We start from the raw sequence: 17,909 nt of genomic DNA, 5'->3' as shown, positions 1-17,909 counted from the left end.
AAAAGAACCTCAAGTCTTTTATTGCCATGAAATATGTTATCCTTGGTTGTGGTACAGTCATTTAAGAGAGAGACATGATAGTCATTGCATGTGTTTGAAGCCTGAAGTTACTGAATGAATGCCATTTGGAGACCTATTTGTTGTAATGACACTTCCCCACAAGAATGCCATTAGAGGAAGATCTATTACGGCCATAAATGTTCTAAAGCATTAATATTGGGTCATCATTGAAGAACAATTCTCAGATATAGAGACTTGCCCTAAATGAGCTGATTTGAAGAAAGAGCAGTGAGTAGAGTGAAAAGACTGCCGACTAAGAGGAAAATATGTTTAAGGAGAATTATTTTGTGGTTTGGAAAGCACAAGATTTGAGCTATTGCATTTTTTATTAGGAACCTTAATTAGATAATCCTCTAAACTGCAGCTTCCACTTCGTTACTTTCCCATTTTGACCCAGTGTTTTTCTGATGAGAGGTCAAGGCAAGAAATGTTCTTGTATTCTTTGAGATGTTATGCTGTACTCTTTGAGTGAATTTGATATGATGGCCCTTTTGAGAGAGACTCGCTTTTGTCCCACACCTTCTCCATTTCTTACATTCTTTCAACACACTATCAGGTCATACAGTGATGTTCCATAACTGATACAGAGATACAAATTAAACAAGTGGATACATTTCTCTGCTTCAGCTCTTCCATAACATAGAAAGTAATCAAGATGGGGAACCAGGATGATTGCCCCAATTTTACCTTTATGTGATTTCGAAAGTACATTGGCGTTGATAGATAAGCTTTTGTATGCCAGCCATTTGTGTACATTTGTATAATCAGCATTTTTTTTCAAAAACAAGTGTCAGTGCAGATGAAATGGCTAGATTTGCTAAACAAATAAAATCCAATCCATAAGGTAGATTTATTTTTTTATTAGTTTGTTTGCGGTATACAAAGAAGTTTAGTTTTGGGCAAATTTGAGGTGAGCATCATAATGAACTGCAGCTTCCACTTCGTTACTTTCCCATTTTGACCCAGTGTTTTTCTGATGAGAGGTCAAGGCAAGAAATGTTCTTGTATTCTTTGAGATGTTATGCTGTACTCTTTGAGTGAATTTGATATGATGGCCCTTTTGAGAGAGACTCGCTATTGTCCCACACCTTCTCCATTTCAAGATTGTGGATGGGCAAGCATTAGAAATTATTTTGTAACCTTTTCCAGACTGTTTAGCATTTATGACTATACACAGAGCTTCAGAACTTTATTGTGAGCAGACTATGATGTGCTTCTATAATCTGTGCGGTAAGAACTTCAATGTGATGGGGGGGGGGCAGAATGAGATTTGTATGGGCAGGAATAACCAAAATCAGTATTAGGAGTACTTGCATTAGGGCACCTACTTATCCTTTAAGTTAATTGCTTAAACTAGTGGAGTGATTACTTTTTCACATAGGTACATCCTATGTTAGATGATATTATTTATGAAATAAATGAAACGAGCACCAAATTTTGATGTTATTGTTCTCTCAGACTCCCTTCATATATCGGTAAGACTCACATGCAACTAATAACATTCAGTGGCAAAGATATGCAAAACTCCAGAAAATCTAAAAGGGGGCAAATACTTCATTATAGAAATGTAGTATACATGTCAACATGGTTTTCACTTACATTAAAATATCTTCATTAAAAAATGAAGTGTTGAACTTCAACATTGTTGAAGTGAGGAACCTCACCCTATGAATGTTTGAAGAAACAAAGTCAACATTTCTTAGATTTTCAGCAATTTATTTGGATCTTGATGTCTTTAGCAAGTCTTACATTTCAAAGCATCCACAAGAGTTCAAGGAATCAGAGAAGCTGATGAGATGCTAGCAAGCTCACTGCCTGTAAACAGTTAACCCTGTCTGGGACATTAGTAGGCAAACTGGAGATGAAAGGGAAAGAGTTGCAGTGTGTAATGTCTAAAAATAAGTGGAAGAAATACTACATGGGAGAAGCTACTGATAGTACCCACTCCTTTAAGTATACACTTGTCTTAAAATAATTATTCATAAAAATATTTAAAACATCAAATGTATATTTTTTTAAAACCCAGAAATAGATCACATAACTAAAAACAATGAAGACCATATTGTTGGCTTTAGTTTTATTTTAAAAAAAACAAATGTACTAAATTATGCATTATCTTACTTGGAATTGTTTAAAGTTCTTTGGTCAGTTGGATGCAATACCAGTCATTCTTCTGCATGATAATGTTTCATTGCTTTTTCCCATAAATGCCAACTTGCATATATTTGATATTATAATTTTTCTATGGTTAGCCTTGATGCAGGATTATCCCAAATTGCTTTGGGGTTACAAGGAGACCAATAGTCAAGATTGCCTGCTTGAATTATAAATCTCATTTATATGTGTGTTTGTGGGCTCCTCTTTTCCATCACAGCAAGAAATCAAGTGAATGTAATTTGGGAAATGTTACAGTATTTTGCTGCAAAAGCACTTTGCAAACAGAAACTTTAATTATAGCTTCCTGTTTCAGAATAGAAGGCTTAAAAATAAAACAGATAACCATTCCATAAATGGGGCTCTAATAGCTATAGATATTTAATCTTTTACAACACCCGGTTATAAGCATTTCATCCTTTTATCCTTTAGTCTTTTTCTGCCTTGCTTTTCTTTTTCTTAAATAAACAAAGAAAATGTTTTAGAAAGACCCATGTTCAATTTTGGATGGCTTTTTTCCAGAGGAAATGAATCTTTGGAAAGCAGACTTGGTGATGGGCAAACTTCAGCTGTTTAGCAATTGCATATTTGACTTCAAGCCCAAACCTTATTTGAACTATCTGAATCTTCTAAAACAAGGTTTACTGTGAGTCAGCTTTCTGTAGCAATATGGCTTATATCAGCTGTGTGAGTGTTTATCATAAAACTTCGTAAGAAAGATAAAACTGCAAAAGGAAATTTTGAACTGGTAATACTTATACCAGGAAGTGCTAATAATAAGAACCACAACAACTACTACATTGTAAATTACATTGCCAATAACATCTCCAGTCTCCTGATCTCAAATTCATTTCATCCTATAGAGCACAAAGAGAATTTCAAAAATCCTAGTAATACAAAAGACCAGCTTTTGATTGATAAAACAATATTTTATAAAAGGCATAAAACAAACCTTTATATGATCTGGATTAATTTCAAGCAAGCATTCAACTCCTTCATAGTTGGATTAAAAATGTTTGAAAATTTTTGTAATTAATAGGAAAATTGTAATAAGAAAAGGGTTTAATACAGGGGAAAAATAGAGAACTACACTAATGGCAATCACAGGAGAACTTGGAAAAGTCAAAATCAGGAGAGGCGTTTTTTGAAAGACACTCTTTGTCTCCATTATTTTTTAACATGGTTCTGATTCCACTAGTGATTGTTTTGAACAAAATGCCATGAGGCTATGAATTATCCAAGCAAGGGACAACAATTTCTCTTTTGCTTTACATGGATGATTTGAAATTATATGCAAAAACATCTAGAAAGGGAAATATATTCCCCTTTAAAAACAGTTTGAATGTTTAGTGGTGACCTCAAAATGGAATTACTGAATAGTGCTGAAATAGAAGCATTGACAATGGAAGACAGTTATAGGTATTTGGAGGTTTTAGAAACAAGTAATATTTTGCATACCCAAGTGGGGGGGAAAACCCAAATCAACCCTGAATATGTAAAATGAGTTAGAAAAGTTTTAAAATGGTGATAATATACTTGAGCAGTCCCTATAACATGCTACACAACAGGCACTGTTGTTTGGCACACGCTGAACTAGACACTTTAGATCGCAAGACTTGAAAACATAGGAGAGTGTATCATGCACTACAGCCAAAAGGTGACATAGTTCATTTGTATTTACTAAGGAAAATTGGTGGTGGTGGTTTGTTGCAAATGAGGCAGACAATGGAGAATAAAATGAAAGGTCTAAATGATTACAAAAAAGCAAGCAAAGAGAAGATATTAATAAATATCTGCAAGGAAAACAGTTTGTGATAGAATCAAAGGTAGAATACAAAACTGAATAGCTATAACAACTAATGAAAATATAAACCTTGAAATATAACCCCTTCATGTTCAATACCTGAAGGAAATTAGAGGTAAGGTAACAAAAGTAACAAAACTTGGCAATGGCTTCAGACTGGATCCATCAAGAAGGAAACAGAAGGTTTAGTATTTGCAGCAGAAGATTACAAGCACTAGAACAAGTGTAATAAAAATAAAGATTCAAAAATTGGGAACAACATCAAATGTAGATCATGCAAGAGAAAGATGAGACTGTTGACCAACTAATAAACTGTAGCAAAACTGACCAGGCCGATTAGGCAAGATATGATTGCATGGCAAAAATGGTAAATTGGAATTTATGTAAAAAGTATGGATGTCATGCCCCAAAATATTGGTGTGATCACAATATTGAAAAAGTGCTTTAGAATGATCATGTAAAAAGTTTATGGGACTTCCAAATTCAGATGGACTGACATCTAGAAGACAACACACTAGATATCTCAGTAGTTGAAAGAAAGCAAATTTTACTTATTGATGTGGCAACACCAAATGAAAGCAGAGTAACTTGAAAGGTACTGGAAACAATAGTAAAATATTGGGACTTAATATTTAAAATACAGAGATTATGGAATAAACTGGCAAAGGTTTTCCCCATAGTGGAGCAGTAGGAACTATAACAATAGCTGGTTGAAATTTGTGGTTGAAATTTCTTTTTAATTAATTGAGTTCTATTTTTTTCTGGTTTTAATTTCTTGTTTGCTGGTCAGAGTACAGCAATGAGATGGGTAGCCATATAAATTGTTTAAATAAACAATTTTTTGTTTACCAAAAAAAAAACTTTCCTCAAACTACATATACTGTGTATATTTTAGCAGTATTTGGACTATTTTAGGCTTTGGGATAAAGCTTGAATTGCCCCTAACTTACTAGCATTTGCTGTTCATTCTTCAGTAGAGAGTAAACATTTAACAGTACCAGCAACTCTAACAGCAACAATACTACCTCCATTATTGTCATTATTCAGATATTATTGTTCTGTTCTGAAAGGGAACAATGTGAGTTGTGTTCAGTGCATAGGCAAGCCAAGATGACGTAGAAATTCTTTTCTTGACTAAGAAATAGCTTTAAAGCACATAGCATTAATAAAGAAAGGTACATTTCTTATGCTTACATCCTAGAAGATAGCATGCAAAATCTAGTTTTAGAATAGCATTCATTGCTCTTACATTGGTTCTGGGAATTTAAAACAAGCTTGTTGGAAGCATGATGATGAAGACTGACAGATTTTTCCTGTCAGCACAGAGTAATCAGATGATGTATATATGTTCTTTACACAATCAGACAATTTGTGATGCTGAAGCATTGGGGCTTAGAAAGCAAGCAAAATGTTGTTATACATGGGTCATATACAGCATTCTAATGTTTGGCTGGTTTACTTTGAACTTTATAACAGCTGTAGCAGCTCCTTCAAAATCTTCCCAAATTCTTTGTTGGAAACTGTATTCATTTTTATTTAAATGAACACTTGACTGATAAGCTGACATCTCATTATTCATCAAAAGAGCTTATGTTTTATATCATGCTTTTCAAAATCAGTTTGCAGGAAGAGTGGTTTAGGAACTAATTTTCCTTCCTTTTTCCACCAAAAGATGTATAATGAAAAACAGTTTGCATATTTCTTAAGTAAGGAACTATTACTCTATATGAAATATTAATGTCTTGATGCCAGTAGACATCAAGGTGAAGGGAGTGAGGGGTGTACATGTTGAATAGATTATATATATCAGCTTTGTATTATAGTGGGATCTTTCAGATAATATTAGAATACATTACTCATCATCTCTGGTCAGTATGGTCAATAATCATACCAAGTGTATCTAGAGGTGATCAATATGGGGAAGACCTATGTGTTTGCTAAAATTTTTATAAACCCAGAGGTTTATAAGGTTTATGAGAGGTTTACAATACATATTTTTAAAGAGCAGAGCTGTGCTATCAGTTTTTCTCCTTGTAACCATAGTTCCTTCATTGCAATATGAAATCAAAAGCAGCCATTCTAATGAGGCAAGGTTGTGGGTTTGTGAAAGTGCACTGCCAGAAAAGAGAGAACTGAGATTGATTCTGTTCACATAGGCTTTCAAGTTTTCCTTGTCTCTTAGCCAGCAACAGAACGTAATTGATTCACAAGCTATGCTGAAAACAACATGTTAAAACTGTCAGCGTCATAAACAGGAAGCAAGAATAATCCTGTCCACATTGCTGTTATCTGCCTGCCGTCCTATCAGTATATGTCTTACCAGTCACAGCTGGTAATAAGAGTATCAAGACTCCTTAAACTATGCCTAGCACCTAGGTTAAACCAATGCTACAGACCATAGTCCAGATTTGTTGATGTGCAAGTTACAAAGAAGTTCAACCAGTTTCAGTACCATGGCTAAAAATCAGAAGTCTTTGTGGCAGTAAGGGTGGATTAAACATCAGCTGTTACTGGATTGTCTGAATTGGCCTGGAATCTCATGAATCCTGGCAAACTACACTATGTCTAATTATGTCCTACACCCCATCCTTCAACCTCAAGACAGCTGAGACTAATCTGCTCCAGATATCCATAATCTCCCCCACCCCTTCCATTTATGAGCTTTTTTTTAATGAGGTTGTTGTTGCTTTTATCCATCTTTATTGGCTCTAAATTGATCTGAAACTGACCCTTTCTGTTGGGGCTTTTCTTCCTTAATTTGTCATGTGTGCAGATTTCTGCAGTTCCACATAATCCAGTTGATGTCATACTATCTACTATTAAAATGCTTTATCTTCTTCTGGAAAGATATCCCTCATTTCCTTGAAAACATTTTACATAAGAATCCTGGCTTTTGTCCAGTGCAGCTAAAGTCTTCCTTATCTATAGTGTACAACTATGTGCAGCTGTATTATTTATGTTAATGTGCAGGTATTTTGCTTCTCTGACTTCTTTTAGGACACATGCTCTACAAGAAGACAATAGCATATCAGTACACAATTTCCATGAACAAAATTTGGGTTACCTCTGATAAGGGGATTGGGTCACTTTGCCCTCCATTCTGGCACTCAGTCTTAAATGTGTGGTATAGTGATTTGTAAGTTGGACTGTGACTAGGAGGCCCACGTTCAAGCCATTACTTAACCATGGAGCTCACTGGGTGACTTTGGGCTGTCAGCCAGCTTTCCTTATAGGTTTGTTGTCAAGGAGGGAGATATGTGTCCATATGTGTCTCTTTGAGTTCTTAGGGAAAAAATAATCACATTCAGTAGAATCCCTTCCACCACCACCTTTGTGGCATCTCCTGAAAGCTGTTCATGGAATGGGGAAGAGCAACCACTTCTGCAAGTTTTACTGTGTGCATATGCCAACCTCCAATTAAGGTGAAAGAGATGGCTTCAAATCTTAATTGTAAAGCCTGCTGGATTGACCATTCACAGCCTTGGCTTATTCTCATTCTTTCAATTCTTATAAGAATAATAGAGTGGGAGGAAATATATAGCTGTTCTCAAGTTCTGTGGGAGGAAAGGCAGGTTATAAAAATAATACATAAGCATGTTGCACTTTAAACATCAGGAGGAGTATTTCTGGATTATAAGGACCAGTTTCTTGCCTTACTTTGGATCATGGTCTATGAGAAATACCAGCAATGGTGATAGCTAGGTTAACAGGGCTATACCTCAGAGGTCCAAGATTCAGGCCCACAACTTGTCAGTGTAAAATCCTTCGCTCTGCATAACCAGTGCCGGGTTAAAAGGACTGGTGTTCCTGTGAACATGGTTAACTAAAGTGTGATGTGTTTTCCTGATGGTGCAAGTGTTTATAATGTGCAATGAGTAATCCAGGATGTTAACAATGAATTAGCAAGTTTTTTTTTAATAAAACTAAAAAATTACACTTGCACTTCTTTTCTGAGTATGGAGGACCTGGAACGCAGAATATGATCTAATCAACAAAAACAAATCCTGGCTGCTTTGTACTGAAACGTGATATTGTCTGTAGGGGTGTGAAAAGGATAGTTCAGTCTGTTCCTTGAGTTGAAGGAGTGTTGGTCATGCTCCAGCCTCATCGTACAGATTCCAGTAATGCAGGGTTACCATAATCATGTGTATGCTAAATGGAGCCAGCTGGAGAGGGTTCCTCCAGTGCTGCTTTGCTTCTTTGGCAGCTTGTTTGATTTTTGTCAATACCATATGTAAAATGCAGGGGAGCCCCTTCTCTAGACACCCTGTCTCATTTGTTGGCATGAAAGGAGCAGGGCGGTGGTAATGGTGCTGACACAGGCATGCTTACAGTATGATAGTTGATAGGTACATGATCTCACAAGCAAGACTCCACCTCTGCAATGCTCAAGCATTTTAATTGCCTGCAAAATAATTTAAAATCACAATGAGAGAAGAGAAAACAGCTGTTTGATCTTAACTGATGTTGTCTTCTCTCTCTTTGCTAGAAGAAAAGTATGTCACAATTCAGTCATATACCAGCCAGGGGAAGGACGAAATTGGGTTCGACAAGGGAGTCACTGTGGAGGTCATTCAAAAGAACCTGGAAGGATGGTGGTACATAAGGTAATGTCATTTTGGTGTATGCAAGTGTTCTGGTTCCAACAAAATCCTATATGTTTCTATCAAAGGTAGGACCCCAAAATGTTATAAATATATAGAAATGCAAATAATGTTGTGTAAAGCCACTTAAACTACTTTGATCCCATATTTAAAATAAGATCTGCAGTTTGTAGATTTCTTGACAACAGGGTAGGGAGCGAATAGAAGACCTACGTCTTATAAATTGGAGAGAAAAATTGAAACCAAGTATAGCTGTTCTTGCATTTAAGAAGGATGTCTTGGCTTGTTATGGTGGGCTTTCCAATACAACTTATGGATTTTCCTAGTTTTTCCAATTAAAACAGTGAACCAAGTTCTAAAGGATTACAGTATGATATTTTAAAATATGGGAAACTTTTAGCACTCTATGTTTGTGTGTATACATGCATGTAAGTTGTGTGCAGCTGTAACAGAAAGCTTTATAAAGAGGAGGATGTTCTGCTAGCATATGTGTTGAATTTTTGCAGAGAAAGAGGTAATCTTGGCTGTAATTCAAACACTTCTGGTAGCTTTAAATGATTAGTTCCATGCAGAAACCGAGTACTTATTTTTAATAACATAGCTCTAGATACATTAAATGCCACGTAGGCAGTGTATCTTTGCTGTGCTCAGCACAATACACTCCTATTTCTGGTTGATGCAAGAGAGATCAAAAGCCCCCAAAATATAAAGTCATTCAGTATTAACTGTAACAGCCAGGTTTACAACCTGATCCTAATACTTTTGCTTCTTTACTTTCTTTGAAATAGTCCTGCAGAATTTGGGTCTTTCCCTAATAAGGTAGTGTGATCCAAGGATTGCAGCCTTGGATTTCAACTATTAAGTAAAATCATTGTAATTCAAGTAGCAGTTGGGAAAAAGAATAGACCTGATCAAGAATCCTGGAATCCTTGTCCCTGAATGGCTTTTAAGTAGATCTGGAATAAAGGGTTGCCTTGAAAAATACAAATTTATGCATCTCATCACATTACAGAGCCTTCTTCTGGTTGACCCATTTCACCCCAGGATTCTGCGAACTACCTTCTGTTCATTTTACTTTGCATATAAAACAGATATTTTTCATAGTTTGTCATTTGCTTTTGATGTTTGACCATCTTACAACACCAGTGGTTTGAATAATGGAGCCATACTGAGATCTATATGTTCTAAAAACATCTTCGCTACTAACTTTTCCATCAATAATAAAGGAAAGCTGATAGAGTGGGAGTAGATTCTTAACACTATGAGCAGAGAATGATTGGCCTTGCATCAGCTCTGCATTCTTCTCTTTTTAAATCATTCTCTGGACTTTAATCCAAAGCCAAGGGTGCAGGAGCAGAGTGCACAGCATTTGCAGGAGGAAGAACAATGCCGAATTCCCTTTTTGTTTTTAAAAGTTGGTTTTGTTACTGGCAAATTTTATTTTATCTTAAACCTAAAAATATTAGGCTTAAAAATATTCAGTCTTTTCATTTAAGAAGACTACACTAAAGGCAGTTCTATATCATCATCAGAATTTCCATCCTCTCTAGTCTCTCACATTGCAGTCTGAAAATGAGCTATGCTTGTCTTTTCTTATACCAACTTTGAAAATACGTGGAGAATCCCATGAATCAATCCATCCAGTTGATGTATAAGAGAATACAAAAATGTCATTTGGTGTCCTGTTACCTTAGCTACTACTGTACATGGAATGATAAAAAATCCCATATCTCCTCTTCAAACAAAATGAAATAAATTTCTAGCTTGCCCTATCCATGTTTTCTAGTACATGTATTTATGTAGATATACCTGGTGGTTTGGGTAAAATATGGAAAAAGTTGCTATTACAGAAAACTGTGGAAAGGAAGGAGATTGTTCTTACACAAAAAAAGATGAAGAAAAAGAGAACACCAACATTTCTACTACTATGGCTGGTGTGGGTCTCCCGGGCTGTGTGGCCATGTTCTGAAAGTTTTGTTTCCTAACGTTTTGCCAGCACCTGTGACCGGCATCTTCACACAATGAACTTGCTAATCACCCCCAGCAACCCCTTGTTAGCAATTCAATAGAAGAAAAAACCCTGCCTAATCCCCAGGAAGATACACACAGATTTTGACACCAAAAAAAGCAGCCACTCAGTAACCCAAGCCCCCCCCTTCCCCCCCCCCCAGATCTCTATAAATACCCACAAAAGGGCCACATCACCCTGGGCACAGAGAGAACTGCTCCTGCCTGTGCTCCTGCTCTCTGAAGATGCCGGTCACAGGTGCTGGCGAAACATTAGGAAACAAAACTTCCAGAACACGGCCACACAGCCCGGAAGACCCACACCAGCCATCGTATGCCGGCCGTGAAAGCCTTCGACAATACATTTCTACTACTATTCTTCTATTTTATTAAAAGCCCCTGTGTGTTACGAAGATGAAATGGTAACATGTTTATTTATTTATTAAAGCAATTTATATGGCCACCCAACTCACTCACAGTGACTCCGGGCAACTTAGAGAAATAAGACCCCAAATACAAAACCCACTACACCCCCACACCCCTGGCGAAAACAATACATTCAAACAAACCACTTGATCAGATATCAATCTGGGATCCCCAGGCCCGCTGACAGAACCATGTTTTCAGGGCCTTTCAGAAGAGAATCAAGTTGGGGGACAAGTTGCGGGGATGATGTTCCACAGGGAGGGAGCCGCCACAGAGAAGGCCCTTCTTCTCAGTCCCATTAGATGGACCTCCCTAATGGGTGGGACCCTGTTGGCGATTTTGCCCTTAGATTTTTTCCAACAGTGATTATTATGGTTGTACAGTCACTGGACTGGGGGAAGAAGGTGGAGAAGATCTAAACAAGCCACTCCTCAAATGACACCATACAATAGCATAAAGCCTCTGGTATGATTTAAAAGCCAGTTCAGCTATCTTAATTGTACAAAGAAAAATATAGTTTGTTTACACATAATTTCAGAGATTCAACATAGGCTGTTACTAGTTTTTAAAGTAAATATCTGAAGGTTTTGTTTGAAACTGAATGGCAAAGCTGGTCATATTATTCCAGGCTAGAAGATGTATACATTGTATTTTCTTGGATTATAACAACACTGATAGGAAAAGCCTACCTAGAATGACGGCAATTATAAGTAGAAGTTAGATATCCATAGGGTCTGTTTAATCCCACCTCTACTATCTCCTTTGCATATTAAGTTAGCCAATTAAAAAGGTTTGCCTTGAGGGCAATGGATATGACCAGGAGCTCAGATTTCATTGCCTGTATACTACCCAAATATAATAAACCTCATGAAACAGCTCTGACTTTCAACTCAATAATGAGGGCTGATTATTTAAATCATTCTGAGATATGAAATTCATATTCTGTTCTTTTCTCTACTGTCATAATTGAGTTAATGACAAGGAATTTTTTTGTAGAATAGTCAAGGATAATAGTTTTGAATTTGGACTATGAATGTGATGCTTCTAAAAGCAGTACCAGAACAACAAATGCAAGACATGCCCAAATGTGAGTAAGTCCAAAGGACATATATCACTTACATCAGGGAGAACCACAAATACTGAAATTCTTGCACTCTTAGTTCTCTTCTCTTGTGGCTCTATACTTTATCCAGTTCTCGGCTATGTTTTCCCCCATTCACTAAGAGATGGTTACAGAGATTCATGAAAGATCACATGAAATTTTCTAGGAATAAAAAGGACACAGAAGAGAACATACACTGAAGTGGCTTTGAAGACTGATGATCAGTAGGACAATTCCTACTAATTAGGTAATTGCTACAAAGAGTACTTGTAAAGAATGCTTTTTTGTAATGATAAGAGGAAATAGCACTAATAATGGTATAATAACTTCCACCTTAAACTCTTTAACATTCTCCTCCTTAAATATAAATACAAAATAATGGTTCTGATTTTCACTTCTCTCCCCCTTAAACTCCCTTCCTGGTTTTCTTCCCTCTGGAGTAATTCCAGTGTTCTGGAGCTGGAAAGCAGATGTTTTATAAGGGGAAGAAAATGCTCAAACAGGCAATTTAGCCTGTTTGCCTTTTTTCCCTTAGTATTATGGTCTGAATATTGAGTTTTATCTTCAAATAGCATTGGAAACGTTACTGGATTTTTGGACAGCAACATAGTTAGCCCCTTTTCTGCATGGTCTTGTTGCAGTCTTCTGATTGTACTCCATTTTCAAAACATGAAAATATCCTCTTTTCTCTTATCCTTTCTTTTCTGTGCTTGTTAAGAAAATTTGTTAATGGTTATTGTGCTAACATGTTCTTAAAGTTACTTATTTCTTCCATAAAAGCTAGCTATGAAAACTAACTGCTCTCTTGCCCAGTAAGATCATGTTTAATAAAATGGCAGCAGGGCTGGATTGTGTCCAGTGCCATTTATTGGAACGATACCAAAAAGGCTGCTTCAGGGGATTAACAGCATGATACTGTTGTTCCTGAGTGTTCTAACGTCCATCATGTAGACTAGGAGGTGTTTGAATTGTGCAATCAAAGAAGATACAGAACCTTGAAGTCTTGGGTTTCTAGGACTCAATCTTTCTGTTTGATTTTGTCACTGCTAGGATGCTTTGATCCTACCAAGAATTGTGATGCCTACAGTGCTACCTGAAGGGCACTTGCACAGCCATTTCCTGAGGTGACATGAGGGAGCAGAGGCTCCTTTTTAGTGTATAGCTGGGCTTCTTAGTTCTGAGGAATATTGTTGACTGCATAAGTCCTTGCCAAATGTGCTAATCCTATGTGTCATGGCCTAGGGTTACCCCTAAATCCAATTCCAACTTGCTTATCTTTTTGCAGATCTCAGTTTCTAATCTTTCAGCCGAAGTGAGAAGATTCTTCAAAACTTCAGAAGAAAAACACAGCTGCTTCACTGAATCTGTGTGACTGATTCATTTGTAGGCTATATATACCCTGACAACATAAGACATGTTTAAAATGAAACTAATTCTGTTAATAGTCACTGCATGAAAAAGAGCAGCTCTGTGTTCTTTGGGACTTCAGGAAGAGCAGGGAAGTAAGAGGAGGCTTTCCATTAGCCTGTCATGTTGTTTTCATTGTTTTCTTTCACAGATTTGAGCAAGAAAATGTGAGGTGTTTTTAGACAAAATCACAAGATAGTGCCTGCGTCTCCTATGAGCAACTCTGTATTTCCTCAAATTAGTTGTTTCTCAGCCTTAGCTCTATGAGCTTCACCCAGTGCCTGTGGTTTTTACAGGGAGATCTCTCCCTTTCATTAGCTCCATTGGGGCTGTAAAGAGGCTGCTATAGAGTTGCTGATTCTTATCTTCCAGAGTGTGAGTAATGTTGCTCAGTTGGGCAGGAGGCACCCAACAAACTCAACATGCTTCTTAATAATTGCAGACTCATTTCTTCTATATTTCTGAAATGGGGGGGCGGGGTTTACATGTCTTCTGTGTTTGATAAACCTGGAACTGTAAACACTTGCTTCTGAACTAAATACTTCTGGGGCTGAACTGTGGTATTCATAACTAAGTCTAGTTAGCTTTGATTCATATTAATCCTTCTTTTGTATTGATTTAAAAATACATTAGAAATAAAAACTAATACCTGTTTTTCCTCCCTGTATTTTCAAAGTGAGATTCTTGGAGCACATTTACTTAGGAATGAGTTTGATTAAAATTACTAACATTTTATTTTGAGTAGACAGTCATCCTCAAGATCTGCTTCTCTGTCCTGATATTTCTCAGTCTATAGTAATATGTTAATATTATCCTGTTATCATTTTGTATGACTATACTGTATTTATGATGATTTAGAATGTATAATTCCTTGTTTTGCCTATAATTTTTATTAAAACTTTTAAACAAGATAAAAACAGATACAAACTAATATAAAGTAAGGAAGAAATCAAAGAAAAAGCAAAAACTGCAAGAAAAGAAAAAACATAGAAAGAAAAAAAGATATAAAGAAATGGCTTCCGTAGTCGTAAGTTCCATAGTTATAACAGCAGTTATATTTTAACCTCTCTCTCTAAAGTTACATCCTATTACTCTTCTTTCTATAATCTATCCTATCAAATCATCAAAACCATAAATCACAAATTCATTTTTTCATTTTTATGCAAAGAGTCCATGAGAGGCTTCCAGTCACCAATAAATGTAGATAATGTCTTCTCTTTAATCAAAGAAATCAATTTATCCATTTCAGCAAAATCTGCCAACTTCACCAACCATTTCTCCATAGTGGATAGTATTGGATCTTTCCATAGATTAGAATGTATAATTCCTGAAGTAGATGCTAAGGCAGTATCTTGCCTGGTTATACAATGCCTATAAAAATGCTTTCTGCCTATATTCACATTTTCTTCTTTGCTTGAGAAGTACCAGGCAATGTTAATGTAGCTCGTGACTTAATAGAAGTATATCAAAAAGCATGCTGAGACTGTATTAATATTCAGAGGAGGGGCATTGTACTCCAGTATGCAATATATGTACAAATTGTGCTGGAAACCCATTATCACCACTGCAGTTCTAACATCTTCCTTGTATCACTAGTGAAATGTGATATTTATATAGGGGAGAACAGGCATGTAGCTGGAATTTAGTTTAGGATTTCTGCTGTAGTCACTTGTTCTGTCCAAAAGTCAATCTGCTGCTTAGGCTAAATCTAAATTTTAAAAATGAGTATCTTTTCAAATGACTGGATGGCAAAGCAAGCAACGGCATGAGCACCCAAAGCAGGAGCTTTCCAAATACTGAGTCCTTCAAAGGAAAACAAATGCTCTGGGCATTACCCCCCACCTGACCCCTGTGGCCCCTTTGAAGCACCTGGGCACCAGCATTTGCCCAACCATACTGGGACTGAAAGCAGCCATGTCCTTGTCTTAGAGTGGAGAGGAAATTTGGGAAGACCCTTTTAAACTAGCAAAATTTAGATTATCTTCTATTTTAAATGTGTGGTAGCGTACATTATGTTTTTGCCAGAAGCAGATTTGTTTTTAATATTATTACCATTTCTTATATAACTTTATTATTTGGACTATAATTCAGTGCTGTCATAATCCAATTTTTGACCTGAAAATTCCTTTTTTCCTGGGCTGGGGAATTATGATTTTTTTCTTAATTACACAGGTATCATACTTCAAATGTTTCTTCAAAATTTCATAATTTAAATCAGAATAAGCAAATTCTGCTAATTAGACTACTTTGTTTTTCTTTTTCTGAATCAAGCATAGCATGGAAATTACGGTTTTCCTTGGAATCTTCCAAATAGATAGTTCCTAACTCTATCAGCTAAAAAGTAGTTGCAGCCCTTCTGGCTTTTTTTTTTTTTTTTTTTTTTTGATGGTTAAAAAAGAGATAGAAGAAGCCGTTTCTGTGGAAAGCATGGAATGATTGCAAATAGAAAATAATGCTACAAATAACACAGTTCAAATGCATTTGAAATTTGGTGTAGTGCTACAGTGATGAAGATATTGAAGTGTTGAACTAGGTTTGAGAAGAACCAGACTAGCCACAGAAACTCACTTGATGACTTTGGACCAATCACTCTTTCTGAGCCCACTCTACTTCATAGGGTGGCTGTTGTAAAGATAAGATGAAGAAAGACCCCTTATAAGCCACCTTAAAGTTTTGGAGGAGAAGCATGATACAGATGTAGCAACTATCCTTTATAGAAATGTTCCTAGTCATCAAACTAGAACAATGTAAGAAAAGAATTAGAAGATACCAGGTTAGATTATTTAATAGTTTTGCTAACTTTTAATCATTTCAGTCATCTTTTCAAAACATATGTATTATTCTAACTCAATTTCTGCATCATGCCACATTTTGTAATTATGGTATAAGCAGCTAAACTGCAATCACTTTTCATATTTCCAGATATTTAGACAAAGAAGGCTGGGCCCCAGCATCATATCTGAAGAAAGCAAAAGATGAGCTTCCCTCTCGGAAAAAGAATCTTACAGGACCAGTGGAAATTATAGGAAACATCATGGAAATCAGCAACTTGCTAAGCAAGAAATCTTCTAGTGACAAGGAAACTCAGTCAGAAATTGAAACAACAGAATCGCATGTCACCAAGAAAGAAATAAGTTTGCCCATCTTATGCAATGACTCCAATGGCAATTTCATGATGACTCAAGACAAGCAGATTGCAAAACAGGTGCAGGGGTCTCCTGCCATAGCTCGGATTGCCCCACAAAGAGCTCAAATAAGTAAGACCATGATGTTCTTCTAACTTTTCCACTCCCAAAGCTTGTCACTTAGTTATTACTGGAGCACAGATAGGATGGGACTGTAAATTGGGAAGACAGTGGTTTAGAGTTGTTAGAAGAATAGGCTTATTACTGAAACCTTTTCCTGCCTCTTGGAGAGGAACAAATCTTGCCATTCTGATTTTTCTCAGTTGTTCATTTTTCCAAATTTAATTTAGTTTTTTTCAATTCATTTCTTTAGTTTAAAACCTTTTAAAAACACCTACACAAAAATACTGCTTCTTTGCATGCAGTTATTTTTTTAGTATGTGTAAGATTACACATAATTTTTATGGGGAACTGCATCCCAATACCCAAAACTGAGAACTGCATATTGTTCCTCATGTGAATGTGCAATTGAATGTGTGTTGCTCAGAAGTAAGCCCCATTTAATTCTGTGGTAAATTAGTGTAAGATTGCAGCTTTTATCCTACAGCAGTCCAAATTCCAGAGTTCTTAACATTCAAATAGACAGTAATAAGCTCCACACTGTGACTGGCAATAGGGCTATCAGCTGCCTTCCTAAACTGCTTTTCCTATGCTGCTATGTGGATTAAACTGCTGCTAGTTGTTAGTTGTTGTTGTTCATTGCTGCCCATTCTGTTTGTTTTGTCCCTAGAATAATACACAATATTAGCTAGTGATATATTGCTAACAAAGTGCTTGGACTGTGGAATACAGGTTGCCATCCTAGTTCCTATCTCAGCTTTGACCCAATATCTAATCCCTGTAAAATTCCCAGATCCTCCACAGATTTATGATAAACTGCAGAGTTTTGGTACCTAAGAATAATTACTGTTTCTTGAAAAGGCCCATGATGCCCCCTTCTGATCAGCCAGTATACTGCTTCTAAACATCTAGTTTCCCAGCCTGTTTCCTTGCAAGGTATATAAGCACAAAGATTTGTCATATACCCAATCAACTTATATGAATGAATGGACACAACAAAAGTAGTAGGGAACCCCATTCCTTATACAAATTATCTGGAAAAGTAGTCTATATATCTATAATGGAAAAAGAATGGTACTTTTTCACCTGTCAGGAACATT

General features: G+C 36.4%; 1 protein-coding gene across 6 annotated transcripts in view; it reads left to right on the top strand.

The window, feature by feature from the left end:
* Positions 1-17,909, top strand: part of SH3PXD2A (SH3 and PX domains 2A) — a 261,206-nt gene that overhangs the window by 228,086 nt on the left and 15,211 nt on the right. For 5 of the 6 annotated variants that reach the window (XM_088132405.1, XM_088132403.1, XM_088132406.1 and 2 more), the window contains 2 exons: positions 8,508-8,625; positions 16,487-16,821. In XM_088132405.1, the coding sequence (XP_087988531.1) occupies positions 8,508-8,625; positions 16,487-16,821 (453 nt within the window). The remainder of the gene's footprint in view (positions 1-8,507; positions 8,626-16,486; positions 16,822-17,909) is intronic. The other variant, XM_088132404.1, reaches the window with a different exon arrangement.

This window comes from Python bivittatus, unplaced genomic scaffold (assembly GCF_059951505.1).
Source record: "Python bivittatus isolate LINGU-HERP-01145 unplaced genomic scaffold, Pbiv_v1 ctg000980_np1212, whole genome shotgun sequence".
Taxonomy (NCBI): domain Eukaryota; kingdom Metazoa; phylum Chordata; class Lepidosauria; order Squamata; family Pythonidae; genus Python; species Python bivittatus.
The sequence above is the reverse complement of the archived record's forward strand: the minus strand, read 5'-3'. Positions and strand labels throughout refer to the sequence as shown.